This window comes from Rosa chinensis, chromosome 3 (genome assembly GCF_002994745.2).
Source record: "Rosa chinensis cultivar Old Blush chromosome 3, RchiOBHm-V2, whole genome shotgun sequence".
Lineage (NCBI taxonomy): Eukaryota > Viridiplantae > Streptophyta > Magnoliopsida > Rosales > Rosaceae > Rosa > Rosa chinensis.
This window is the reverse complement of record NC_037090.1, coordinates 10,627,926-10,654,974: the sequence shown is the minus strand read 5'-3', so window position 1 is coordinate 10,654,974 and position 27,049 is coordinate 10,627,926. Positions and strand designations below refer to the sequence as shown.

The 27,049-nt window shown below is 37.2% G+C and overlaps 5 protein-coding genes across 8 annotated transcripts; 2 read left to right on the top strand and 3 right to left on the bottom strand.

Moving 5' to 3' along the window:
- Positions 1-6,242: 6,242 nt before the first annotated feature.
- LOC112191282 (vacuolar cation/proton exchanger 3) lies at positions 6,243-10,808 on the bottom strand. The gene is made up of 12 exons (XM_024330609.2): positions 10,624-10,808; positions 9,414-9,729; positions 8,863-8,930; positions 8,721-8,749; positions 8,441-8,637; positions 8,150-8,359; positions 7,543-7,665; positions 7,338-7,454; positions 7,136-7,189; positions 6,905-7,021; positions 6,732-6,822; positions 6,243-6,630 (listed from the first exon to the last, which is right to left on the bottom strand). The coding sequence occupies exons 1-12, from the start codon at positions 10,680-10,682 to the stop codon at positions 6,569-6,571; spliced, it is 1,443 nt and encodes a 480-aa protein (XP_024186377.1). The 5' UTR covers positions 10,683-10,808; the 3' UTR covers positions 6,243-6,568.
- Positions 10,809-10,943: 135 nt separating this feature from the next.
- On the bottom strand, positions 10,944-13,886 carry LOC112191283 (protein N-terminal and lysine N-methyltransferase EFM7). Its single transcript, XM_024330611.2, has 7 exons — positions 13,701-13,886; positions 13,557-13,618; positions 12,828-12,961; positions 12,129-12,274; positions 11,634-11,705; positions 11,448-11,552; positions 10,944-11,367 (listed from the first exon to the last, which is right to left on the bottom strand). Exons 1-7 carry the CDS (start codon positions 13,759-13,761, stop codon positions 11,177-11,179), a joined length of 771 nt encoding a protein of 256 aa, XP_024186379.1. The 5' UTR covers positions 13,762-13,886; the 3' UTR covers positions 10,944-11,176.
- A 1,612-nt stretch (positions 13,887-15,498) lies between these two features.
- On the top strand, positions 15,499-18,590 carry LOC112191963 (GDSL esterase/lipase CPRD49). 2 transcript variants are annotated; one of them, XM_024331469.2, is made up of 5 exons: positions 15,499-15,807; positions 17,333-17,410; positions 17,550-17,767; positions 17,879-18,028; positions 18,112-18,590. In XM_024331469.2, the coding sequence occupies exons 1-5, from the start codon at positions 15,697-15,699 to the stop codon at positions 18,335-18,337; spliced, it is 783 nt and encodes a 260-aa protein (XP_024187237.1). In that variant the 5' UTR covers positions 15,499-15,696; the 3' UTR covers positions 18,338-18,590. The 2 variants fall into 2 exon arrangements, with proteins under 2 accessions (XP_024187237.1, XP_024187236.1); XM_024331468.2 differs by having other exon boundaries at positions 17,873-18,028.
- A 127-nt stretch (positions 18,591-18,717) lies between these two features.
- Positions 18,718-21,523, top strand: LOC112191964 (GDSL esterase/lipase CPRD49). 3 transcript variants are annotated; one of them, XM_024331470.2, is made up of 6 exons: positions 18,718-18,998; positions 20,340-20,399; positions 20,488-20,565; positions 20,640-20,857; positions 20,946-21,095; positions 21,193-21,523. In XM_024331470.2, the coding sequence occupies exons 1-6, from the start codon at positions 18,888-18,890 to the stop codon at positions 21,341-21,343; spliced, it is 768 nt and encodes a 255-aa protein (XP_024187238.1). In that variant the 5' UTR covers positions 18,718-18,887; the 3' UTR covers positions 21,344-21,523. The 3 variants fall into 3 exon arrangements, with proteins under 3 accessions (XP_024187238.1, XP_024187239.1, XP_040372208.1); XM_024331471.2 differs by lacking the exon at positions 20,340-20,399 and having other exon boundaries at positions 18,734-18,998; XM_040516274.1 differs by lacking the exon at positions 20,340-20,399 and having other exon boundaries at positions 18,940-18,998; positions 20,471-20,565; positions 20,647-20,857.
- Positions 21,520-26,427, bottom strand: LOC112191962 (LIMR family protein At5g01460). The gene is made up of 14 exons (XM_024331467.2): positions 25,713-26,427; positions 25,511-25,596; positions 25,227-25,339; positions 24,954-25,064; positions 24,494-24,592; positions 24,282-24,404; positions 23,926-23,988; positions 23,771-23,835; positions 23,068-23,177; positions 22,821-22,935; positions 22,644-22,709; positions 22,248-22,358; positions 22,086-22,152; positions 21,520-21,992 (listed from the first exon to the last, which is right to left on the bottom strand). The coding sequence occupies exons 1-14, from the start codon at positions 26,060-26,062 to the stop codon at positions 21,945-21,947; spliced, it is 1,527 nt and encodes a 508-aa protein (XP_024187235.1). The 5' UTR covers positions 26,063-26,427; the 3' UTR covers positions 21,520-21,944.
- Positions 26,428-27,049: the final 622 nt, after the last annotated feature.

Below are 27,049 nucleotides of genomic sequence, written 5' to 3'. Positions count from 1 at the left end.
GCATAATGCTGAGAAGAAGAAGAAAAGGAAAGATATATAGGAAGAGGACTTGGAAATTGAATTTGGCTTGGCTAAATTGGCACCATCATTACCAGCTTCATTGAAGATGTTATGTTTGTGGGGTGAAGAGGCATTCAAAGATGGCCATACAATCAGCTTCTACATAGAGCCTGAAGTGTTTGGATATTCTCGCGAGACCTTTATATTGGGAAAAGATGTTCGGCGACTTGCAAGCATGAAGGAAGTAACTGGAACTTGCATTGCAATGTACCAGAGGTAGAAAATATTCAGTTCTTTTATATTATATATATATATATATATATATATATATATATGCTTTCTCCCTAATGCTTCTATAAGAAGTATAGTTTCTGAAACCCAGTGACTTGCTGTAAATTTTTGTTATTAGGTATCTCTAAGATCAATTGAAGGCTTGATGTTCATGTTACCATATAACTCGGGGTAAGTTCATGAAGGTTTGTAATTAAGCTTTCATATATACCTTGTGTCTGAACAAAAAAATTTAGTGTTCAAGATATATGACACTTTGTATGCATGTAGTGATCATTGGATGTTGACACTTGTTGATCCGGAGAAGGAAACTGCCTATTTTATGGATCCGCTAAAAAAACGCTTACCCACAAGAGATTGGATGTCTATCGTGGAAACGTAAGTCGCTCGTTTACATATTGATCACACATGCCTCAAATTTATGAAATCTGTTTAATACACTTGTTGCCTCCTTTCCTATATAGTACATCATTGATCATATTGTTGTTTGGTATAGTGCTATACGTGTGTATAATGCTGAAAAGAATAGGCAAGGCCGGAGTTCAATCCAATGGAAAAATTTGGCTGTAAGCAGTTTCACCCCTTCTACTTCCAGAAAACAGTATTTCATTTTTACTTTTCACTTATTGATTCATTTATTTGTGTTTAGGGCATTCCTCCCCAACCTACCAATAAGGAGTGTGGGTAGTTTATCAGGCGATACATGAGAGATATCATTGAGGATAAAGATTTGTCATTGTTTCCTTCCAAGGTATCAACATAGCTATAATTATAGTCACTGGACTCAATTTCTCATAACTTTGTTATTATGTCATGCCTTATTCACTAAAATGATTTAGGGCAAACTACTGTATGGCTTCGTCCTCGTTTCAGTCCCTGCCTTTCTTATTTAATCCCAAAAGTCCCTGAACTCACAATTTTTAGTCCAACCGGTCCATCTCCTCCATTTTCTCCGGTTTCTTGATGACGTGTCAGTCACTCCTTGCCAGCTCAGCGCCACGTAAGGCATCCATTGTGTAAAGTGACGAGAATACCCCTGCTTCAGTTTTTTCCAAAATTTCCTCCGTCTTATTTCTTATCTACTGTTCTCCTTCTTCCTCTTCTCCACTCTTAATCGCATATGCAGAGGGACCTTGGAGACGGAACCGATTGCAAATCTCCATCTACTCTAAATTCAAAGGTCTTCAACTCTTAATAGCATATGCAGAGGGACCTTGGGCTTTTCGGCGACGGCGAAGTTGAGATCGGAGAGGAGATCAAAGTAGAGAAGCAGCTCCGGTGGCTTCTGGGCGTGAAAGGGTCCGACGGGTGTTGGTACGAAGTGGGTGTAGAACGAGGTCGGAGCCGGAGTCGTTGTGGAGAACGAGGTCGCTGCCTTCTTGGGCGTTGACCTCTGTTTTGGGGTTTGTTCAATTTTTCTGGGTTTTGTGTTTAATTTGTGAGTTTTGGTGACTTGGATTTTTCAGGGTTTTGATTGGTGGTAACGATCGAAGCAGAGGAGATCGAAGCAAGAAGTTTCTCCAGTTCGTCCGTAAGAGTTTCCTTTTTCTTACAAAGAGATTCTCTCTCTCTCTTGTCATCCTCTACTGAAGTCTCAATAGAACTATTTAAGATTGATACAGAAGAAGGGCTGGGTTCGGGAAGCGAATCAGTTCCGTCGGCGATGATGACGTCATCGGCGTCGAAAGGGAGAGAGTGAGCGTTGGCATCTCTGGTGTAACCGATTCTTAATCCGGTGACTCTTTTTTTCTTCCGGGAACTGGAATTCTGTTTGATATGGTTTTGATCGGACCTTCTTGGTCTTGGTCTAGTGGTGGTGGTGGGGTTTGGAATTGGATTGAAATTCTGCATATGCTATTAAGATTGAACTCTTCGTTGATAATTGGATTGAAGTTCTGTTTCTTTGAAGTTTTTGCTATGGAAAATGGATTTGAATTGTGTTATTATGGAAATGGAGAACTGCCGGAATCGATGGGCAGGCATGGGAGTAGAGAAGAGGAAGAAGGAGAACAGTAGATAAGAAAGAAGACGGAGGAAATTTTGGAAAAAACTAAAGCAGGGATATTCTCGTCACTTTACACAATGGATGCCTTACGTGGCGCTGAGCTGGCAAAGAGTGACTGACACGTCATCAAGCAACCGGAGAAAATGGAGGAGATGGACCGGTTGGACTAAAAATTGTGAGTTCAAGGACTTTTGGGATTAAATCAGAAAAGCAGGGACTGAAACGAGAACGAAACCATACTTCAGGGACTAAACAGTAGTTTGCCCAATGATTTAAGTAATCCCTATGATATAATAAATCAATTTCAGTGGGAGAGGAGAGGTAGCAGCCAATACACCCAAGCAGATATTGATCAAGTGCGAAATGAATGGGGGAAGTTTGTTGTCAACAAATATGTGCATGAGCCATGAAGTAGCGCGCTTGTTGCTGGTACATTTTTGCTAAGGAAAGCATCTTTGTTGTGCTTCTTTGCTGGTACATTGTCATGCACCATGTGTGGCATGTTTTGAAACAATATATGTATCAGCTTTTTGATGTCTCAAGTAGATGGGCATGCACTAGAATGCTTTTCTTGCTTAAAATGTTGGCTTCAATGATTAGTGGTTTGCAATGTTTATAATTGATGGTTTACAATGGATATATTTGATGCACTACTGTTCATTTAGTAAATGGACCAAATGGATGCACAATTTAATTCAGGAATGAGATGTTCAAATGATCGGATAATAGAATAGATATAATGAAACCGCCCGTTGTCTGAATGGCCAAAATTGAGACAAACATAAATTGCAATCATTCATATCACACATCGATTTTTAACAAGTCACTGTCTTCTAATTCATACTCACACAACAGAAACAATTGAACTCTGTTGTCCCAAAAGTTCATCAGACAACAGAAGCAACATAACTCTGTTATCCTAAAAGTAAATCATACAACAGAAGCAATTACACTCAGTTGTCCCAAAGGTATATTATACAACAGATATAGTTCAAGAACTGAAGTTTGAAGCTCAATCAGACAACACATAAAATCAAAGTATGTTGTCTGACATGCTTAACATACAACAACTTGAAAACAAGCACTGTTGTTTGAAGGCAGCGCCTCAACTGCTGCGCAGCTGCGCCTGGCATCTGCCAAGCTATCAGACAACATTTATAACACATACATGTCGCCTGTGTGTTTCTCATATAACTGTGTTCCACCGTGGTCTGAATTTTCAACAGACAACGGCTCGGTCTACAACGGTGGCATCAGAAATCACACAACGGTTTTCTCCCGTCTTCTGATAAGGTTTTTGGCATAGTGGTATAAAACTGACTTTGATCGGTTTAGGGCAATTTTTCTGCTAGAACCAGGCATTAAAATTATATGTTGCATTTGCATTTTTTGACATTGAGAGGAAACTCAGTAGCTTATGTTCGGTATCGTTATCATAACCATATGTACCGAGATTGTAACTTGATCTATCCAAATTCAGTTCAAAACTATATAAAAGATTGAGAAAAAAAATAAAGGAAATGAGAGAGAGAGAGAGAGAGAGAGAGAGAGGACTCTCTGAGCTCTTTTTGGTCCAAGAAATAAATTGGAAACCGTCTAAAGTCAGGTCATCTGATCGTTGGATTGGTTTGACCGGATCAATAAGAAGATGTCATGCCCGGAAATACGAGTGTTTCTGTATTTACAGGAATATGAGTGTTTTTGCTAGCTAGTTCGAGAGGGAGGCATAAGTCTGTTAAGTATATATTAAGATCTGGATTCGGTTGTCGTGCAAGTTTGCTTAGAATGCAGATTGCTTAGGTAGCCACATGCACGTCACGTGGTGACAATTTGCAAAATTAATCGGATTTAACCAGTATCCCCATACGTGCAAGATGAGAAACTAAGTAGGAGTGAGAGCGAGATCATTAAGTTGTGCAACATGAACTAAGCAAGATGATCATCGTCATTTGCAGCTGTGGGTTGAATATCGCACATGGTAGGCGTTGCAATGGAGAGGGATTAGTTGGCTCTCGTTAGTTGAAGGTCATTCTGACAATCGGAAATCCGTTTTCGGCTAGGAATTCTGGCAAGGTGATTTGGGTATGCTTCTTTTCAGAGGTGGAATATGAGATTGTATGTTAGACTTATGACCGAGTACGTATGAATGAATTTTTCATGGGTTTCTAGTTGTTAATGGAATTTGCAGACTCTCTCAACCTGTGAAGGCTGAATCTCAACTCTTTCATTCAAAATGTAGTAAACAATATGAAATTTTTCTAAGAGCCTAAACGGGTTGTACCATGTAAGTAGTTTAGTGACTTGATTTCAAGAAGAAAAGAAGAACCGATGACATTGCCTAGTCACAGAAGTTATGAGGAGGCTCCGAAAGTCTGAAGGAGAGAGAGGAGCCATGTCACTCTTTGATGAAATGATTTTGTTTTAATGAGTCTTAATTTACTGTGGGTCGAATGCCCCCCCCTAAAACCTCCATATTGAGTTCGCCGTTCTTTACACAAAAAAAAATAAAAAATAGAAAATGCTGTATCACACCAAGATGTCTATTCATTTTAATCGTCAATTGGGTTTCTTGAAATTATAGTAAACTTTTAATTGATCCTCAATGGACTAGGTAGTTTTTTTCTTTGAAATTTAGAACTACTAGTTGCAAAAGAATAAAAACCTGAGCAGAAATTTTTGGTTCCATGTTATTAGTTTTGCTCATTCATAGAATCATAGTCGGGTTATCAATGAAAAAGCTCCCAAGTTTAGCTGTGAAATTTGGGTTGAGCGTTTTGACCGATATCGAAACAACAGTAGACCGGGTCAATTTTTTTACACAATACCTATTACTACACGATAAATATATGAATAATGTCAAATTTATTGATTTTTCATTTTATTGTTTTCCATTCCTCGAAATCTTTATATGACAAGATATCTGTGAAGTTTATCGATTTTTCATTTTAATTTTGTTCAACTATACAGCACCTATATTACATGATAAATACATGGGTACATACTACTACTCATAAAAATTTGAGAAATTAAAGTGGAATTATTCAAAATTGAGTCTATGATCTCATTGATTGTTTTGGAATTGAAGTCTTCTTGAAGTGAAATCTTCAACTTATGGGCTCGATCATAAAACATGTGAGACCGAAAATTTTTAGAAAATTTTTCGGACACCCGAACTATTTATTACAATTTTCTAAATTTTTGAAATTAAGAAAAAAGATACTTAAAAAAAAAAAAATTAACGCAGTGCAATCTAAGCTGTTTATAAACCTACTGCTTGATCTGAGCTGTTGATTGAAGTTTTATTTTGGACTATAAAAACCCGATTCAGATAGAATGGCCCAAAAGCATCAGGCCTCTTGATCTGAGATGTTGACTTTGGACTATAAAAACGCCTGTGGTCTTGGTTTGTCAATTGGTCGAGCGTGGGGGGAGAATTGAAGGCTGAAAGTTGGGCAGCTCCGAGTGATAATTCGAAGACTCAAAGATAATCCCAGATGAAAGACTAGTTGTGTGTATTAATGCAGAGTAAGTGTTGTTGTGAACTCTACTTAGTTCGATTTAGACTGCTTTCGCATCAAATTAGTACACCTCTACGGCATGCTTCTCCAACTCAAGCGTCGGCGAGGAGCCAGAGATTTTTGAGAATTAAGGTGGAAGAACCGTATGGTTTTGTTAATCGGAGATTCAGGGCTGTGGGTATTGCAGTCATGATCTCCAGGTATTTCAATTAAAGTACCTTACCCGAAACCCTCAGTTGCATACTTGTATGTTCAACATAGAACTATGAACTATTGCATAAGGGAGGAGAGACCAACCCATTCAAATACATTTCATTGTCAATTTATCAATCCCGTGTATCGCACACAGCCCATATGCAAGGGCAGAATTACACGTGAATAATCAAAGAACCCTACCTAAATATTAGTTGGTCAATTACATGGTCATACAGTCTCACTCAAGACTTTGTGAGTTTTGTTCAAATTAATAGAATGATCGAGGAATCAGTACTTCCTCTGGATGTTCATCCATTCCCAAAATGCTAGCTTTTGAGAATTTCCGGCCCAAACGGGTTATCGGAGTTCATCTCATTTTAGGTAGTACGCCACAATGCCATATACCCCTCTGTAACCAAAGACGCTTCAATCTTTTACAGTTTTACATGAACCACAAACATATTTCAATCAATGGTGAACCACTAATTCCACATTTGGGAGCTCTGACCCTGATAGTAGTGTGTTATCTATCCTGCACTCAGAGCTCTGACTTCAAGAACTATTCTTTCATCCATGGTTTCGGTCTCCGGTGCATGTTCATCCTTTTCGTCTCGTTGTCATCTGTGGAAAAGAAATTATAATTTTTGCGTGTTGATGATTTCAGTCCGAGGATTGAAAAGGGTGTCAGTGGTTTCTGTGTTTGTTAATAACATGCTACTTACCCATTGGTGTTTCGAATATAAAAAAGCAGATCCCAATAACAATGTAGCAGAGAATAAGAACCAATCCTTTCACATAATGGGAAGTTCCATCCTGTAAAACAAAAGGAATTTGAGTTAGAAGACTCTAATATATAGGAAGTTATGAATGTATGTAACATGAATGTGAAGATTACCTGTAGAGCAATTGATGTGGTGATCACTGCTAGAGCAAGAGACACCGTCTCGATGAGATTGAAGTTAATATCCATGTTAATGCCCATTATCCAAGCAACTACGACGCACGATGGCACCTAATCGGTGACAATTAACAGAATACTTTCATGTTAGCTTCTCATAATGTTAGCTTAGGAAGTCAAAAAACTTCAAGAACTCATGAAGTTTTAGCTTCAATTATGAATTCGCACCACGAACATAAGGATCTGAGTTGCAGATCCCAAAGAGATTCCTAAAGATATATCCTGCAATTGCCCAAAAGAAAATCATGCAGATTTTACAGAAGAAAACAATTGGACTCTCCAATTTGCCATTTTATTGAAAAGGGGAAAGGAAACCTGAATTTATTTGTGGGGGTATATGTTACTGAATATATGTTTTAGTTTTGCTCACCAACTTGTTTTTAAGAGCAAATATGATTGAACCTGCATGCTCAGCTGCATTTCCAAGAATTGGAACCAAGATGAGGCTGAGGAAGCTCACAGACAAACCCCAAGATTTTGATGCATCCTAATACATTAGGAATTTCAGTGCATGTTAAAGTGTACATTCTCATTAAAGTCACATTATATAAAATACTAAAAATAGTAGGAATTACCTCTATTGTGCCAACCACATACTCAGACAACCAAGCTGTGGTGATTGTAACAACAAATAACCAAACAAATCCACTCCAGAAAGCTACTACAGCCACATCATCATCCTCATCATCATTTGATTCCTGATCAGCAGTTGCACATTTTATCAAATTCATTTAAACAAAAACTCTAATGACAGTTGCATATAGCACAATTATACGTCCTCATTGGTGGTGATTCACAGTGTTATCCCTGTCTTGTAGTTGAAAAATTCCTAAGAACACCTTTGGGGTGAGTGCCGTTACCAGCTTAGTCCGCAACCTTAATTCTGTTAAGATTACATCAAAATGGGCTCTTGAGATGTGATGGTCTTAAGTGCATTTTGACGGAACTAAGGATTTGGACTAGGATTAGCAAGGGCATTCACCTCATGTGAATTACGGGAATTCTTTTACCATATAGGTAACAATGTGAATCACCCACACAAGGGGTATATAACCCATGTTCTTAGCTTTGTTTTTTCCCTTAATGTACTTCCTGCATAAGTTACATCCTGTACTAAAAGGGTGAAATCAATAAAGTACATCAGAAAGTCAGCATTTTAAACTGAAGTTGAGGGATAGTTACTTCGAGTGATTCGAAAAATGTGCGGTGAGTCCATAACTGGAAGAACAGGTATGTAGCATATGAAAGCAGCATAATGATACAAAGGGCCCTTGATAGCTCGAGTGTTTGGCCTTCTGTTACAGTAGAGTCCCCGGCATATGGAAGCAACATAGGCAGCATGTGACAGAATGCACCTAGCATTAGAAGGAGCGAGTTCACATGGGCCTGCCTCTGCCAATTAAATAGAATTAGAATACGAAAATTTATATGAATTTTGCTAGTTGGGTATTCCAGATTGTGATGAGATCTTACTCTTTCAAATTTTTGCTCACTTCTTAGGTTGGCAAGGCCACCACAGAAAAGCGACGTCCCGAGGACTAAAAGAAGATTTGAAAGAACTGAACCCAAGAGAGAGTACTTGAGCAACTGCAATTTGTTTTGACTTAGAGCTGAAATTGCAATAATTAGCTCTGTGGCATTTCCAAATGTTGCATTTAGAAGACCTCCCACTGCAAATGAAATCGAGTTAGTGACAGTTTTATACTCAATTCAACCAAACAAATTTACATAGGGGAAATGAATTTTTAGGTACCTGTTGGACCAGTGTAGTATGATACTTGTCTGCAATGTGAAATACAAAATGCCAGTGGAAAGGGATTAACTAAAAAGAATTGTGTACAATCAGCATTTGAAAATTAACTTTATAGTTGATAAGAACTTGTTGTATGACTTACTCTGTGAGAAAGCTGACTCGCTCAGCGAGTAAGGTTAGTCCAAGCAAGCTCATAGAAAAAACCCAGGCCTGTCAAGATGAAAGAGAAGATAGTTGGAAGGACTACTTTCCAAGATGAACCTATAGATTAGAAGTGATTCTTGACCTTTATTCAATGTTGGTCTTGTTGATATGATAGCGCTCTTATTGGACGGAGTTTTTTCTAACTATCAAAAGCGCTTTTAGCAAGTTTGATGAAAATAGTTTGAAGTGCTTTCAGAATTACAGATAATATTTTATCAGGAAGCACCTGATCACAAAGTCACAAGTGCTCCCAAGTGCTTTTGAAGAAACGATTGATTTCGGTCTTATAAAAGTCATGCTCTTTTAACAACAAAGCGCTTCCAACTAAATTTCTATTGAACAAATGTGCTTCCTACTATAGATTCTATGAATCCTCAATCCTTGCATTTAGTGATCTATATAACAGTATATGTCATTATCTCCATATCAACCAAGTTAGCCATAAAGAAATTACTGAATTCTAAGCATACAAAGTTAACAAGCACTGACCTTTCCAAAGCCACAGTAGACAGCAACAAAGGATAGAGGAATGGTGGGAAGGAGTACTGAAAGCTTGGTCCCCAAAAGAACAACCTGAAAATTGATGAGTACCTTCCTAACCTTCCCATTTTGCACACTAAAAGGTAGTAGTGTAGGAAACGACTTGTTTTGCAGCGGAGAAGATGACAATCGTCTATCAGTCATGCCATGGTGAACCTCCTCCTCGTTACTACTTGTGCCCTTCAAGTTGCCATTTTCCAAGAGGTGTTCTTTGTTCGAATCCATGTTGTAAGTTGGTGCCACAAACAAAACTGGAATAGAGCAACTGAACAGAGAAGAATGAATTTTCTGTTTTAGTATAGACGTATAGGTTCAAGTTTTGGTTGAGAGGCTAATTTAGGTCTTTAATATACAGTTGTCAGTAACTCTCAGAATTCATTGGAATGGACCTAATGGTTCCCCATGTGTATGACATTAGCACTGACATACCTGCCATAACATTTAGCTGAGATAACCGTGGTTTGGTGAATGATGCATGCTAAACTGCAAAAGTTCTATTATAATCTGGAGTATGACATACTCTAGTGTGCGGTAAAAGAATTTGAAATAGAATATATATATTAGGATTGAAATGGACATCTGGGAATTTCAAATGTGCAGAAGGTAATCTGTGTAACACAATTATTGGAAATGTTTATTATGTAGGTCATCTTTCAAGTATCAAGACTACCATCCATGTGAAAAATTAGCCAAATCAATCCTTTAATTATCATATGTACCATCAATAATATCTTGGTTTTAGGGAAAGGTTAATTGTAGAAATTTCAATATGACCAAACCATTTCCGATTGGCTGATCTTTTTTGGATGACAATATTTGCAGAAAGACCTAAAAATGAACAGTTGCAAACTTCTGCGGTGCATTTTATACCAATTTTAACTAACACTAATAGCTCTCCTATTTACTGAATTGCAATTCAGCAATGTCTTTGAAGATTTTACTGGGTTTGATTAGAACTGCCAAAGAAGTAAAAACGCACAAATGACAAAGACAAGCCACCAACTCAGATCCATGGATTTAACATGTTGTCTCCGTTTCTGGTACATCATGTTAACTACTAATCCGATGCGTAAAATGATGAAGTTGGTTGAAAAAAATAAAAAATAACAGCACTGTAAAGAAAATCAAAAAAGAAAAAACCAATTGTTGATCAACTAACCTTCTTCTAATTCCTTTAGCTTTTATCCAAAAAGAAAAAATCCTGATGTGGTTCACCATGCAATTATCTGGAAGAATGATTATGGCCTTCTTCCCTGCAGAGATGAATAATTGCTTTTGGGATCATTAACCATTAAAATCACTTCTACCATGATCTTTGTATTTTTGGCTTCAGTCCTGTATTTGGTTATTTCATTTTTATGGGAAGGACTTAATGGGAATTAACATTAATAAAGCTTTTTTTTTGTTTGGTGGTGCCACTGCTAGAACATCGTTTTGACTTTTGATAGAGACCATCCATCCAAGTATTACATGGATGTTATTGTAAAACCATTCAGAAAGTAAATCATCTCTCAGAGATTTGTTGCAAATTACGATCTCACACATGCTAAATGCAATTGTGCTCAACAATACAAAACCATTTTCAAGACTAGTTCTTTCAGTTCATATTCCTAATTCCAATGTGCAAAATGCAGATCACTCAAGAATATCAGCCACCAAAGAAAAGAATGGTGGCCATGCCAATACGAGATGGTTAATTCTAAGTATAGCTTCTAAGAATTCACTATTTGGTTGCCGTTTGTAGTAGTTTCTCTAGGTTTGATGCAATACACCCGGGATCCCAGATGCTTTACTTCAAGACCAGCATCCTCACACCCCGTGAAGAACAGTGATTCGTCCTCTTTTCCAATTCTTCGTCTCCAACTCATCAGAAATGACGGCCGAGGTAAACTGAAAGATTGTCCTGTGAGCAAGAAGTAAATAAAAATTAGCATAGATTTAGGCATCTACTATGTAAATCAATAGAATTTTCCACCATACTACCAGTTGGCTCATCCTTGGGTCGAGGCTGTGATTCATTCTCCTTTGGCTTGTAAGATGTGAGGAGAAACGAAAGAGTTTTTATCAAATTTGGATACTGTTTCACATCTGCAAGCAACCAAGCTATATGAACAGTTTGCAATTGTTTCTGAGAAAAAATGAATTGAATCATGGCGGTAAGAAACTTACACAATAAGATATCACTCGCAATAATTAGGTCCCAGTCTGGATCCCTATTGGGGAAGCTGTCACTCCAGGTATCTGGAAAAAAAAAGTATGTTCATGAATTTAACAAAATCCTATCCACAATATTTAAAAAACAAAATGAATCAATTATGCCAATACAATTTCAGTCTTGCGCACATCAAATCAAAGTCGAACCAACACAAAAACAAAATGCAAGAATGAACAGAAGTTTGAATGGCATGAAACTAAAAACAAACAAGGATCCACATTTGCACAGTACAGGGGAGAACAAAAAAAAAGCACCAGTATCAGAATGTCCGGGAAGAACTTAGCAGATGATATTTTTGAATTCCTTTTTATGATGTGAAATTTTTTTCCAACAATTCAGAACAATGAAAGTTCAAACCAAAATAGAATATCCAATGACATTCAGTTTAGGCAGTTAGAACCCCAAAATTTAGCATCTGCAATAGTTAAGACTTAAATGTCAGAACTCACGCTTTATATGAGGGAGAGCAGGTGCAATTCCATTTACCCTGCAGTTGTAAGCTATATTCTCTTCAATTTCTTGATCATTATAGTCTGATGTAGTGATGTCAAGATTACACAATCTTCGTAGGAAAATGGCCAAAGCACCAGTACCACTGCCAGTAAGTAAATTAACATCAGCAAAATTGACTAATAAACTATCAAACTCAAAATATATTCCAAGCAGTTTAATTATTGACAAATTAAATAGTCATATATATGGTATAATATGAATGAAGAACATCCGATGGAAAAGCAAAACCTATGAGTTAGATTCAATTTATCACTGTGAAGTCGACATGTCATGTTTTATCACAGTTTAAAGCCACAGGATTTGAACATTTAATTAGAAAAGAAGTAGAAAACAGAAAACAGTAATGTTACACTCTGTATCTAGGGTTCATGAGAAGACATTGCGTACATCTTTGCACAAGTTTTCCTGAGAAATCAGTCCAACTACCGGCAGGTAAACAAAACTTCATCTTACAGACAACTAAAGGAAGGTATACCATATATTTAAAAAGATAGTATTAACATAATGTAATTATTACTTGGGAGCCCTGAGGTCAAAGAAGAGAAAAAATAATGCATTCAAGTATTATTTGTCCATGCCTGGCCAGAAGTGTGATGATTCCACTAACAAATGGATGTCAAAGCTTTGAGAAATACCTGCCCAGTTCAATACAATGCCGTCCCTCAATCAATGGCCTGTTTTGAACTAACCATTCTGCAAATGCAAATGTCCCCGGCCAGAGTAAATTGGCATTCAGCTGATGAAATGAAAATTCTCGAACGATCAATTCCTGCAACAAACCAAGATTCAAATAGTTATTTCAATAACTTGAGTTTCAAACTCTAGAGTCCCGGCGCGGGGGGAGGTGCTGGGCGGTTGGGTTGGTGTTGTTCACAGCTTTATCAAACTAACTCTCATATAAGAGCTGCTACTACTCCTCAAAGTGAATGCACCACTATGTATCCAATTTCATAGAATTAAATCTATATACACGCTTGTCTATCTTTATGATCTCTCCATTAAACAAGTATCAAGTTAAAAATTTGTTTCTAAGCAAGAATCATAAATGTAAACTCTTAACAAGTTTGCAAATTTCATTTCAGCAGATAACCATTTGGTTCACAGATTCCACATTCTGTCACAATCGTGATTACTAATTACAGTTACACTAAAGCTCCAATGTACTGATGAAAAGCCTTTTGCTTGTCACCAGCCATAGAAATTTAAAGTGGAAACTCACACATTCCATCAGTCAAGCTCAAAACTTTCAATAGGGAAAGATCAACTCTGACATTATAAATATCAATACAAGTTTACAAATGGACCTATGAAAGTCAAAATTCCGTTTCTGGGTGTTGACCTGACAAAAAAGAATAGATATTTACCATTCCAGGAAACTGATGCTTCCTCTCTACGAAGCTTTGCTGGGTCTCTGTGTTTTCCTCACCTGCAAATAACAACACCCAGTAAGTCAAAATTTCACTAAATTGAGAGTTGGTTAGAGAAACAGAGAGAGTGTATGTATGTACCACTGGAAGAGTCATCGTCGTTGGCAAAAAGGGAAGATGGGGAAAAGAGAGCTATGTCCATCTTTGCTTCTTCTGCTCAGAAATCAAACCTAGAAGGAATTGCTTGCTTGCTTAACAATGGAGAACACTGTTGTTTCAGGGAAAGGGGGGGCATAGGCAACGATGGCCCATAAAGCCCACCAAAGGAGATGTGCAATGGGCAAAGCAAGGACCAGCCCACAGTGTTTTTTTTTCTTTTTGATAATTTTTTTTAATTTCTAAATTTGTTTTATAAAATGAATATATGATTATTTTGTTTAATCAATTAATGGTTTTATTTAACATGATTGGAGAAACATCCTGGGAAATGATAACTTTTTAAAGTGCAGAAGTGCTGGAGTAGGGTTTTGTAGCAATTGTCCAAATTTTTGCAAAGGGTAAGTAAAAAAAGTAGTGAGTATCTGTTTAAAGTTTATGGCTCCACGGAGATAAATTTTTTGGCTTAGTTCTCGTCTCAGAAATAACATGATAGTTTTATTATTTGGATTTTGGGGATGGAATGCGGGATTGGGGAGCAAATTTGGCCTATATTACATCATTTTCTTCTAATTTAGAAAATGATGGCTCAATCATTGTTCATTCTGGATTTGGGTACACTTAGCCCAGGTTACATTGTCATGGTTGAAGATTATGGAATCTGATATGTTTTTCAACTTTCATGTTGTTATTTCAACTAGCTTGCAAACATTTGCTCTGCATCTATAAGAAAATTTCTCAATTTTTTTTTTTGATTAAGGAATAATTCATTCATATGCAAAGAACTACAATAAGGAGTATATAGTGGCCTCATTAAACCTTCCATAAATCTGATAGGAAGAGTACCACACTCCATTTAACAATACTCAAGTACTTGACTCATAAACTAAAACTGAGGAGAGACACTGTGGCTCAATCAACCACCAATAGGTACGAAAAGGCAAAGATAAAGCCTCCCTTGCTACCCGATGTGCAGCGTTATTACAAACTCTGGGAACATAGCCCCACCTACAGGACTGAAAGGAACTTAAGAGAGTCTTTGCTTCATATACCAAAGCACCATCAATGCTAAAGTCTTCCGGAGTATAGTCCAAGGCCAAGATCACATTCTGAGCATCACCTTCAATTAGAAAGAAAAAAAAATAGTAAAAATTATTTTTAAAAAATACAAAATGTTAGGAAATTATATGATAGTGGATACAATTAAAATGTTAGGAAATTAAAATTGCAAACACCATTCAAAATGTTTATTATGTCGTTGAGTGGTCGAGTACAATATCGATTAAAATTGTGTCGCTGAACGGTCAATTATAATATCAAATAAAGTAATGATGAAACAATAGGGAATCTAAAAAGTGAAAGGGTTTTACACTTTTACTCGTGTGATCGGTGTGATTTGACTCCCTGGCTTTGATTTTTTTAATGTGATTTATTCATTTGAACTTTTGAAGGTTGGCCATTTGCGGTGGTGATAGGGTAGTGAAGTTGGGAGAGACTGACCTTTTTTAGGGATGCTAGGCTATTTCTCTCTTTTCTATAAAGATAGAAGTGAACTGAAAAATAGCTCAAGGGCTATAGATGGAGAAAAAAAAAAAAAAAACTTTAACCGTTATTGTGTAATTTAACAGTAAAAACTATAAAAAGTTAACACATGTCAGATTGTGACTCACACACACTCATCTTAAGTGTGAGCCTAGCACTTTCCCTTTTCTTCTATCTCGCACCAAACAAGACGTAGAACGTGTACGATACGTAGTTGAAAAGTGTGAAACCTAACCCCAGTGCTTAGTCGTTACGAACGAGAAAGGGCCTATATATTACGTTACGAACCAGAAACGGCCTACATATTACGTTAGTCCTTGCCTCGTCAGAACTGAAACAACCAGAGAATCCATACCAGTAACACCTCCAGGGTAATCACAGAGAGAGAGAGAGAGAGAGAGAGAGAGAGCTCTGTAGGCTGATTTAGAGAGAGAGAGGGATGGTGGGACCTTCAAGACCTCAGTTTGTGCTGTTTGGCTCCTCCATCGTTCAGTACAGTTTCAGCAATGGAGGCTGGGGTGCCATTCTTGCAGACTTATATTCTCGTAAGGTACTGGTTTCTCTGTTTCTCACTTATTCTTAATCATGTCATTAATAAAAGCTAATTCCTCATGCATGGTTGATGGTTGATCAACTTCCTCGACTTGTTAAGTTCTGGGCTTCCATGGAATAAATTGGAATGGGAATTCTTGATCATCAAAGAATATTATTTCCTTCTGTTTATTTATTTGTTATTTATTTTGTGTATTTTTGTGTTGTTTAATAAGGAAAATTAAGATTTCTTGTCAAACATATTTTAACTATTAAGGCTGATCAGAACTAATCAACATGATTAGTTCATACACATGGGTACGGTGATTACCATAATTTCTCGGTGGTGGGTTCCATGTTCCTTGATCAATCTCTTTCAACTTTATTCATGCATATGCTCTTCTTATCTTGCATAGTTGCATGCATCTTGTTATCTCTGTTTGGCCAATTATAAATTGCTCACTGATTGATTGATTATATAAGCTCGTTATGTTTAAATTTTATTAATTGTGTTTTGCTTCCAACAATCAACACTGCTGCCGAGTTTTGTTTGTAATTCTATGGGGTGAAAAAGATAATAATTGATATAACACGTTATGGTTGTTAGTTTGATATACACTGTTTGGTGTGAATTCGTTGTATTAGATAGATTATTATTTATTGCTTTGTAGATGTAATAATGTATAAGAAGAGTACATTCTTGGGGTCTTGGTTAAGTCTCTGTCTCTTTAAGGGTTGGGGACCGGTTGTTCTTTGTGAAGTCAGGTAGCTAGATTGGATTTGGAGATGAAGTAAACAAGTCGGGATCAATTCTTTTGTAATAACTTATCACTTATTATTAGATTAAACCTGTATAAGAGTATGGGAATGTAGCTAGGGTCTAAATTATAATAGAGAAGATCTAAATTATAATATAGAAGCAAATGGACCACCACTATATATTGGGAGAATTTTTGTTAGTGGGAACACCAAACACACCATACTGGTTTTATTCCACTATAACCTAACAAGCACTAAATAGCCAATTAAAGAAGGAAAGGTTCGAGGACTATAGATGAAAAGTCGGGCCTGGGTGTTTCTACAAGTAGTTTAATCTTCTGGGTAGTGGTTGCTTTACTTCTGTTTCCATCGATAGGATGAGCCACCTAGTCAAGCTCATTTGTCTCTTTCTTAAAGAAACATTGCTTATCTAAGATTCTAAGAACAATAGTCAACATGTGTATGCAAGATTTGGGTCGTAATATATATGATGGTTCCTTTTAAGATCTGAAAAGTTGCGTTTAAAAGACCATTATACAACTTCCTTCCCCAATTCAAATTTTACCTTACCCTCAAGGATCTACTCACCATGGGTGAGGTTTACTCTTAATTTTCTTTTATCCATCTTTCAAACAACATACTTCAAGGGTGTAATGGTAACACCGACCCCTTTGTGCTTTTGTGGTTCTTCTTTTGGTTAACCTAGAGGATGATATTGGTGTCCACTATATGTTTGAAGTTAAACATGCTTAAGTTTTTATGTAAATTGCATCTTGTGTGAATAGGCTGATATACTTCTTCGAGGATACGCTGGTTGGAACTCGAGGCGTGCTGTAAAGGTTTTAGAGCAGGTTTTTCCAAAGGTATTCTGTACTTACTGAATTCAGACTCGGGTTCAAGAACTTTATACCATTTAATTAGTGACTGCAAGTTGAGTAGGAAATGCTTCCTGATATTTTGTGTAGTTTGTTGCTGATGTTGTGTAACTGTGTTTTGACATAGGATGCAACTATTCAGCCATCATTGGTGATAGTCTATTTCGGTGGTAATGATTCAATGCGCCCTAATCCACTAGGCCTAGGCCCTCATGTACCTCTTTCTGAATATGTGGAAAATATGAGGAAGATTGCTACTCATTTACAGAGCCTTTCAGAGAAAACTCGCATTATCTTTCTCTCTGCTCCTCCTGTCAACGAGGAACAAATTCGTGAGCATTTAAGGTACTTAGTTATGATAAAAATATTGTGTTAGGTTTCTTCGTTTCCTTCTTCAGAGTTCTAAGAGCTTTTTTTATCCCCCTTCCATTTCTCCATTTTCAAAATGAGAACCAGTGGCATAATTGGGGAGCTGAATCGAACAAACAAGCTATGCAAAATATATTCAGATGCTTGTTTAGAGCTGTGCAGAGAGATGGATATCAAGGCTGTTGATCTCTTCACTTCAATTCAGAAGAGAAAAAACTGGGAAACTACTTGCTTTACGTAAGTTCGATTTCATATAAAAGCTCATGTTTCCATTAACTGAATATTAATCACTGGTTCAATGTATAATATTCTTGGTGCAGTGATGGAGTCCATTTTTCATCTGAGGGGAGCAAGATTGTGGCGGAGGAGATATTACAGGTCCTTAAAGAGGCGAACTGGGAAAGCAGCCTGCATTGGACGTCATTGGCAACGGAATTCGGAGAGGATTCCCCTTATGATCCCGTCGGTATTGATGGAAAAACTATGAATGTCTCAGAGGATGGCGTTGCGAGACTTCTGCAGTGGGGAATAAGCAACGGGTATTAAGAGTTAGACCATACATTTCCATAGCTTGTGTATGTACTTGGTAACATCTCTCACCAATGATCAAACTCATCCGTTCTCCGATTGGTTGAGAACAATTCTTATGCACGTTTACCTTAACTAGTTGCAATGAACGAATCATCACTTCATGTCTTGACCAAATGAGGATAGTATCTCATAATTGATAATTGAAGTGTACGTATGTTGATCGTTGTCATTGAAAAGTCAATAAAGCTCGATATTGTTGAGTCATTCATATCCACTTTCACAAAATATATATTTCCAATATGGGACTTGAGCAATCTTCTTCAAGTAATTAAAATTAAATTAACAAGGAACTGTAAAAACAAACCTACCTCAGTCCTTAGTCCTTACCCGTTACAACGAATGGTCTATCTTATATATTGGTTTATGCTAGCTTTGCTGATAGGTTGGTTTATTCTAGCTTAGCTTGATTGTCAGTATTGCAAGAAACAAAAAAAATCCTATAACAGCTAGCTAGCTAGAGTCGGAAAGATATATAGAGCCTGGACTCTTTTAGCTAGAGGGAGAGATGGTCGGACCAATAAGACCTCAGTTTGTGCTGTTTGGTTCGTCCATCGTCCAGTTCAGTTTCAGCAATGGAGGTTGGGGCGCCATCCTTGCTGACATATATTCTCGTAAGGTATATATACTACTTCTTGGTTATTAATTCTTCATTATCGAACTTGATCTAGCAATAGTTAATTGATTCCTGCTAACAACTGTTTGATCAATTTCCTCAACTTCTTCTTGGGCTTCTAAGGGAAAAATTGGCTATATGATATGGAATTCTTGATGATCAATAGGTATGATAGACACTTATTTTTGTGTTGTTTTTTGAGGAAGATCAACATTTCTTGGCAAAGATGAGCTTTCATGCTTGTTGATAAGTTCATAGTTCATACATGAGCAATCAATCTAATTTTAGTGGTGGGTTCCATGTTTCTTGATCAATCTCTCTCAACTTTATTCATGCATAAATTCTTTATCTTACATGCATGATCTTGTTATCTCTTTTTTGGCCAATTATAGCCCACTCATAGAAGAACCAGCTGAAATTTTCCTTTTTATGGTTAATAATTCCTTTTTTTTTTAGGCAATATTTCCAGCCATAAAAAAAAATAAAAAAAGCTGCTGAGTTTTATTTATGCTCCTATAGTGAAAATGATAACAATATTAGTTCTGTTTTTCTAAGTACAACTTTGATATGCATTTGTACATTTAAGCTTTTAAAATCAATCATTTTTTATCCATTTAAACTTAAAAGAGGTTTTTTTCGTCTCCTCTTTGCAATTACGCCTCACCTTCTATCTATTTGTGTTTCCACTATGGATAAAGTTGACATACGTATACATTGTTGGTACTTGGTCATTTCTCCTACAGTTTAAGCTTAAACTTTTGAGGCTAATGGTTGCTCTTTGAGATGACGAAGTTGAATTGGAATTTGGGGGTGAAAATGGTCTGAATCTAGATTAAATGCTAATATTATTCCACTAAACATATAAGCAAGAGAGAAAGTGAATGAAAGCTAGGATCTGACTTTTAATAGAGAAGACAACCACTATTGAAAGACTTATTAATAATGCACCACACTTTCATAGTTTATTCTAAATCTAACCAACAAGCATTTGGATTCATCTGAGAGAACTTTTTTCTGTGCAAGTAATTTAAGCAGTACTATACATCAGTGAGACAGATAGTAAGCTTATATGTACGTCTCTTTGTTAAAGAGGACATTATGTGTAAGATTCTAATTAAGAACAATGTATATGCAAGGTTTGACTCTTGTTTAAGAGACTTGTATTTTTCATTATCTTCTTATTCAAATCATTTGGTAAAAGACCAATATATCTACAGCTTCCTTTAACAATTTAGATTTTAGCTCCACCTCAAGGGTCTAAAACCATGGCTAATTTTTACCGTAGATTTTTCTATCGTCTTTGAAACGCTTCTTGTGTTTTGACGCTAATATCTTCCCTCTCAGTCAATATGTCTGTTGGCTCAAACTCTTTGTCTCTCCCTCTTTGTTAGCCTAAAGGATGAGGTGGGTCTCTGTCTACTACATTTTCGAGTCTGACTTAAACTTTCATGTTATTGGCTTCACCGATATCTTAGTACATTTTGTGTCATAGGCGGATATACTTGTGCGTGGATACGCTGGTTGGAATTCAAGGAATGGTCTGCAGGCTTTAGAGCAAGTGTTTCCAAAGGTATTCCATTTAGTACCCTAAACCTTTTCTATTTCTTGTAGATGTTGATGTTTCGTAATTCATTTGAACCTTAGGATGCAAGTATCCAGCCATCGTTGGTGATAGTCTATTTTGGTGGTAATGATTCAATGCTGCCGGATCCACTAGGCTTAAGCCTTCACGTACCTCTTCCTGAATATGTAGAAAATATGAGGAAGATTGCTACCCATTTGAAGAGCCTTTCGCAGAAAACCCGCCTTATCTTCCTGACTGCTCCTCCTGTCAACGAGGAACAAATGCGAAAAGCATTTAGGTGCTTATGATTGGTAATTTGTGTTTTCCTTCTTCGTTTTCTTTCTTCATAGTTCTAAGCCCTTTATATTCATGTCAAATGAAACCAGTGGAATCATGCGGGAGAATAGTCGAACAAACAAGCAGTTGCAAATGTATTCAGATGCTTGTGTGGAGCTGTGCAGAGAGATGGATATCAAGGCAGTTGATCTCTTTACTTCAATGCAGAAAAGAAGTGACTGGTCGACTGTATGCTTTACGTGAGTTCGACTGCAGCTTGTGTTTGCACTTGTATCGTTCTTGGTTATTGGTTTCAGTAATCGTGCAATATTTTCTTAACTTTACAACTTGGTTCAGGGATGGAATCCATTTTTCGTCCGAGGGGAGCAAGATCGTGGTGGAGGAGATACTGAAGGTCCTTGAAGAAGCAGACTGGGAACGCCTGCAATGGAACTCATTGCCAACTGAGTTTGAAGAGTTTGCGCCCTATACCGCCTCTCGGGTTTGATGGAGAAAACAAAGTCTGAATATCTCGGCCTTTGCTGGACTCATGCAGAGAGGATTAAGATTAAAACCATACTAGCATTACCAAAGCTTTTTGTATGATAGTAACACTGTAACCACCTTTCCTCCATCAAACTCATAATTGAAAAATCAATAAACATAGTCAGTCCTTTGCTCTCCAAAACAAAATCTGTAACTTACTATTATAAAGCATACACGTCTTTCTACAAGTACATGAAACAAGTGACTGTTATGAGCATTTGTTCTCAATGGTTATATTACATCAAGGGTAGGTCTACAGATTCGGTCTTCACGTGTGCAAAGGATAATGCGATTACAAGCCCAAGCCAATGTATAAAACAAAAGACAAATAAAGGAATAATACATACAAAGGGGCAATAACAACCACAATGAACATGTTACTTCCCCTGCACTAATCCAATGCAACTCGGATGATATCAGCCTACTCCACCAAAGCGCAACATCGATCAAAATTAGACCATACACATCCGCATGTGAAAATCAATCCAAAAAGAGATGAGAAAGCTGAGACTTCCAACAGCTCCAGATAGGTGCATGCTGTTGTGTTCTCAACAGAACATAACTTACGAGGACAGTTGGAACCTGCCACTAGGTTTTTTTCTTCTCCATCCCTAAAATTTTTAAAACAAATAAGAAATGGATTACTTAAGAGGCATGTAGAAAAAGATAGTTATCTTGAAAGAGCATTTGGTTCATGAACGTACGAAGGCAGCATAGTACACAAAGGTCAATCCCGCCAGGATAATAAATGCAATTTGGAACACATTGTACCTGCAAAGCAATTATCAAAATGTCTAATCAAATCAGTATATCACACCTGCCTAATTACAGAGAAAAAATAAACTGAAAAAGAAGAAACAACTCACTTGTACAAAAATCTAATTCCCCGAAGAGATTCCAAAGTGTGACCAAATATTTCTTGTGCTGCAGTTGCTTGAGCATAGTAGGCAAATGCTGTGGAGCAGAACTGAATCACACTGAAACAACAGAAACCAACAAAAATTCAAAATCATGATTTCAAGTTCTATGTATGACAGTATATAACTCCCTCTAGCAACTAAAAACCTATATATTTCTTCTAAAATATTTGTCCAAAGATACCTCTACTAATCCTACAAATAAGTCTTGAATCCACACTGCATTCTTAAACTTTCTTTTTCAGAGGTTTCAAACTCTGATGGCACCATTGAGGCACTCAAGCTCTAAAGCCATGTATGTGTGACACAAGCGAATGAGAACCACAAAGGGTAACAGCTACTAACCTGATGGAGGAAAGAAGAATGAGTCCCACATTAAATAAAAACGAATTCATAAGAGTGGCTCCCCACCTGAAACAAGTAAATTAAATCTATCAGCTACCAAGCCTTTTGATGACAAACAATTAAAAGCGTTTAGAAACATTATTGGATAGATAAAGCTAACGAAGCAAAGTTCATTACTTCATGGGGTGAATAGTAATGAAAACTAATTTCATTCCAAGCATCATAGCCCCAGCAATGACTGCAATCAGGAGGTAAAAGCAGAAGAATGCAAATGCAACAGTGCCCAAAAGACCTGGTAGAGAATGAGCATATCAAAATCATATCCCTTAAAAAGATCAAGATTATAGAGGCAAGAAATTGTCATTTCTACTAAAAAAAAAAGGTCTATATATATCTAGAGGCAAGAAAATTTATCCTCAATTACCCCATATGTCATCCAGCTTGATGAAAACCTCATTCAAGAAGGGAGAAAGTGGAGGGCTTATTAATAGATATATGATGATATGAGCAACCCAAGCCACTGAAACAATCAATCTGTAAAAACAACCAATAGTCGTATATTAGAAATATTGTGATGATCTTAAAAAGAATAATCACATGGGAAAGTCAAAGCTATAGCAGTCCATGCTACAATTATCATGAATAGTAATAGCATATGTCGTAGCTTTTTGTATTCTTAACCCCCAGGCCATAAAGCTGTTACTACGAATAGTGATATGATAGCATATGCCATAGCTTTTTGGTATTCTTAACCCCCATGCTATAAAACTATTACTACATGAAAATAGCTACCTAGGAACATCACTACACCTAAATGGCAGTTACTTAATGATTACCTAATCAAAACCAGATAATTCTACATCCCACATGGTTCTCATTATGCTATTAGTTTGAATGTAATTTTTCTGATTTACTATTGGCTTCAAGAGTTTGATCAAATATACCACCTATGCCAAGGGCTTATATTTCTCTTCGACAACGTAATCTTCCCTTGATCCTTATCTAAAAGTTTCTCCCAAATATTCCATCCCATCTCAAGTCCTCAGCAATATCAGGAAGCAAAGTATTGAAAATATATTAGCACATCTACTCATTACAATTTTTAAATGGATGACATCATCGCTCACCCTAAAACTCCCAACACGAGTTTTGCCAAGTAACCAAGAACAGTCATAGCCCAAGAAGTCTCAGCCTGAATCGAGGAAAGGAGAATAATATTTAAAAAGGTTAAACAATATAATATATAAAAAGTTAACAAGGTAGCATGGTTAATGTCTCTTACCTGCTCTCCTTGAGGATACACCTCTTCTAGAAGTTTTACATCTTCTTCTAATTGAAGCAACTCCTGCAAGGTCAAGACAGCATTAAATTTTTAATCAAAATATTAAGCTGTTAAGCAAACTACAGATAACATCCCATAACAGAAAATACAAAAACAACCATAACATTTCAGAAAATAAATTAAAATTTTTCTGATGAAATTTCTGAAATCCATTGAAGCTGCATAGCTAACGTTTGGTGATGATCCAACATGATAAATGCAAAGTGCCATAAGGTTCAGGACTGATACAACAAACCGAGTATAAAAAAAATGATGCTTAAATGCAAACAACATTCATGTAAAATGTTGAGATATACCTTCTCTACTGCCTTTACATTTTTACGCCATTTTCTACCCTTAGAACCACTTCTTTCTTCTTGATGGAGTGCATCGGCTGCTTTCTTCAGTTCTTTTGCTTTCTTACCCAGTTCGGTTGCTTCCTAGAGTATAGCAACAGAAACTATCCATAAGTAATCACAACATGTGATCATCATAAACTTTACACACGAGATAGACCGTAAAGCATTACCTTTATATACTGTGACCGAGTAATAACAGCCTTTGGACGCCGAACGAATGCAAATATGAGACTGAGAGGTAGACAAGCAATCCCAACACCACCAAATATCTGAGCAATAAAGAAAAATGGTGATTATTATTTTAAGTATAGAAAAGAGGGATAGTAGAATACAACATCACCATAAATATATTGGCTATACAGAGATACATATGAAACTTCAATATATGTACATACATAGATATATTTACATGCATAAATTTTACCATGGAAAAGGTATAAGGTGGTCCAATACACTCCTAATGGGTCTTTTCGCTTCCATGACAATCCGCAAGTAGCACTACTTATAAAGATGTGAAACAAAAGAACCAACTTCCTTTCATCCTCTACACGTACTTGACACTCACACTTACAGGAAACTACTCAGTTATTGCATGTATATTAGAACAAAGATTACCCAGAATAAACTTACAGTAAAAAGTACGGATCCAACAATGGTAATAAGAGCAACAGCATATTCTGGAAAGGTAGTACGCATGGTCCATGTTTTCTCTGATGCAGCATTTGCAGTATATGCGGCACACTGTAGGTACAAGACAGACAGGAGATAAAGCACCGAAATGAGCAAGAAGCTGTAAACCTCTATTAACAGAAATATAAATAACCTCAAAATTGAGTGGTCAATTCAGAAAGACCAATGTGACTAGATAATAGAACCATTCAAGTACATGTAACAAGGTCATACCTGTTTCGAGCCACTGATACATGGTTCACCGCTAGAATAGGAAAATGAACTAGGAAATGCAGCTGTGGAAGAAGAGAGGTGCCTAACAGTAAAGTCCACCTTTCCAACAAGCCCTGAAAAAAAAATTGATACACAAACCAGAGTGGTCTAAGTTCTAACAGCACATGTGTGAAAGCCGAAAATCACAAAAAAAAAATAACCAAGCAAATGCACAATGTATGCAATAGAGCTTCATCGAAACCACAACACGTTGAAAACGAGAGTGACAAGTGCAGAGAACTAACCGTACAAGATGCCGAGAACGAGACCACACACAACGGCGCTTACCCCCACCCACAACATTGCGCTTCCAATTCTCTTTCCAACAGTCCTGCATAAGAAACAAAACCAAAGCACCAATTTACAAAATCCGCAATGGCGAGTTGTATACATACGAGTATTTATACGGTTTCTGTATAATCAATCTAAAACCCTAGAAGAACCTACTTGTCCTGGTCGCCTTCGTAGTAGAACATAGCGAAGGGAATGATGAGGAAGACGAGGACGGCGTCGAGGATATAGACGGCGAGCCAGAGATCCTTCATCGGAAGAGTGAGATTACACGCGCCATTGTATATCGCGTGGCGGCAGGCCTGCCGGTTGGCCACGTCGGCCGGTAACATGAGAATGGAAATCGCGGCGACGGAGAGCCCCAAAACGACGACGAATTTGGGAAAGTAGGCCTGGTTCTTGTCGTCCGGGTGCTGGTAATTGACGAGGAGGTAGACATTGAAGATGAACACGACGACCACCAGTATAATGGCGACGATTACGAGCGCGAGGTTGAAATCCCCCATCGTGACGTCAGCAGCTCCCGATTCGAATCAAATCGAATCGAATCGAAGCGATCGAGAGGTCTCGGGAAATTAGGGTTTTGAAAAATTTGAACGGATCTGTGGGGGAAGAAGGTGAGGGAGAGAGAAAGAGGAAAAAGGGAGGGGAGGTTGGGCTCCGGTGAGGTGGTTTGTTTAGACGTTTGAGAGTGAAATGACGTTCATGTCCTTTGAGAGGTATATTGTTTATGCGGTTGGAGTGGAGGTGGCAAAGTGAGGAGGAGTGGGTTTTAACGTAAATTGGACAGGTTGTCTGTGACAAACGCTAAACAGCCTGGCTACGTGGGTTCGAGGAATTAAGAATGGAGCTTGGAAGCTCCGCGGAGAAGGAGAGCGTGTGATTCGCCGTAATGCAATAATCTTGAATTTTTTTTTTGAGAAGAAATAATCTTGAAGAAATTAACAATAATGCAAATTTCTTTTTTGGCCAATTGTCCTATAGATCATTTGTTGGCTATTTGCATATAATTTGGTCAATTGTAAAATTAAATAAACACAATCCAACAATTTCTTAGATTAACTACTTTCAAAAATGAGTTTCGCTTCATCAACAGCTTAAATGGGCTTTTATCGGTCTCTTCAAGATTGAGAATTTTTTGGTTTTAACGTTCTTCGCTCTTCAAATATCATGTTCAATCAAGTTTGATATACTATAATCAATATTTTTAGGTGAAATGATTCATTATTTAATTTTATCTTGAGAAGTTAAGATCAGTTACTTTGGTATGGTATAGTTAGAACTATACGTAGGATCTCATGATTAAGATCTGTTTTAATATGTACTAAGAAAACAATGGCAGCCAATTGGAGGATCACGGCAGTAAAAAGCGACTCTGATAAAGAGGATTCAAGCAGTGGAGAGTGCAGCAACAGCCACAACTAATAGCGATCTCATCGGCGGAGACCGATTGACCAACATGCAGAAGTGGAGTGAATGAGAGAGTGAGAGAA

Excerpts from the sequence above, each read along its gene's own strand:
- LOC112191282 (XM_024330609.2), bottom strand. The coding sequence starts at position 10,682 with ATGGTGAACCACATCAGGATTTTTTCTTTTTGGATAAAAGCTAAAGGA. Across the intron at positions 7,190-7,337 it reads TTGCTCTTAAAAACAAGTTG|GATATATCTTTAGGAATCTC; the intron begins GTGAGCAAAACT and ends GGGCAATTGCAG. Across the intron at positions 7,022-7,135 it reads CTCAGATCCTTATGTTCGTG|GTGCCATCGTGCGTCGTAGT; the intron begins GTGCGAATTCAT and ends GTCACCGATTAG.
- LOC112191283 (XM_024330611.2), bottom strand. The coding sequence starts at position 13,761 with ATGGACATAGCTCTCTTTTCCCCATCTTCCCTTTTTGCCAACGACGAT. Across the intron at positions 12,962-13,556 it reads AGCATCAGTTTCCTGGAATG|GAATTGATCGTTCGAGAATT; the intron begins GTAAATATCTAT and ends GGTTTGTTGCAG. Across the intron at positions 11,368-11,447 it reads ACCCAAGGATGAGCCAACTG|GACAATCTTTCAGTTTACCT; the intron begins GTAGTATGGTGG and ends TCTTGCTCACAG.
- LOC112191963 (XM_024331468.2), top strand. The coding sequence starts at position 15,697 with ATGGTGGGACCTTCAAGACCTCAGTTTGTGCTGTTTGGCTCCTCCATC. Across the intron at positions 17,411-17,549 it reads TAGAGCAGGTTTTTCCAAAG|GATGCAACTATTCAGCCATC; the intron begins GTATTCTGTACT and ends GTTTTGACATAG. Across the intron at positions 18,029-18,111 it reads TGGGAAACTACTTGCTTTAC|TGATGGAGTCCATTTTTCAT; the intron begins GTAAGTTCGATT and ends TTCTTGGTGCAG.
- LOC112191964 (XM_024331470.2), top strand. The coding sequence starts at position 18,888 with ATGGTCGGACCAATAAGACCTCAGTTTGTGCTGTTTGGTTCGTCCATC. Across the intron at positions 20,858-20,945 it reads CAAATGCGAAAAGCATTTAG|TGGAATCATGCGGGAGAATA; the intron begins GTGCTTATGATT and ends AAATGAAACCAG. Across the intron at positions 21,096-21,192 it reads TGGTCGACTGTATGCTTTAC|GGATGGAATCCATTTTTCGT; the intron begins GTGAGTTCGACT and ends AACTTGGTTCAG.
- LOC112191962 (XM_024331467.2), bottom strand. The coding sequence starts at position 26,062 with ATGGGGGATTTCAACCTCGCGCTCGTAATCGTCGCCATTATACTGGTG. Across the intron at positions 22,359-22,643 it reads ATTCTTCTTTCCTCCATCAG|TGTGATTCAGTTCTGCTCCA; the intron begins GTTAGTAGCTGT and ends CTGTTGTTTCAG. Across the intron at positions 21,993-22,085 it reads TTGTGTACTATGCTGCCTTC|GGATGGAGAAGAAAAAAACC; the intron begins GTACGTTCATGA and ends TAAAAATTTTAG.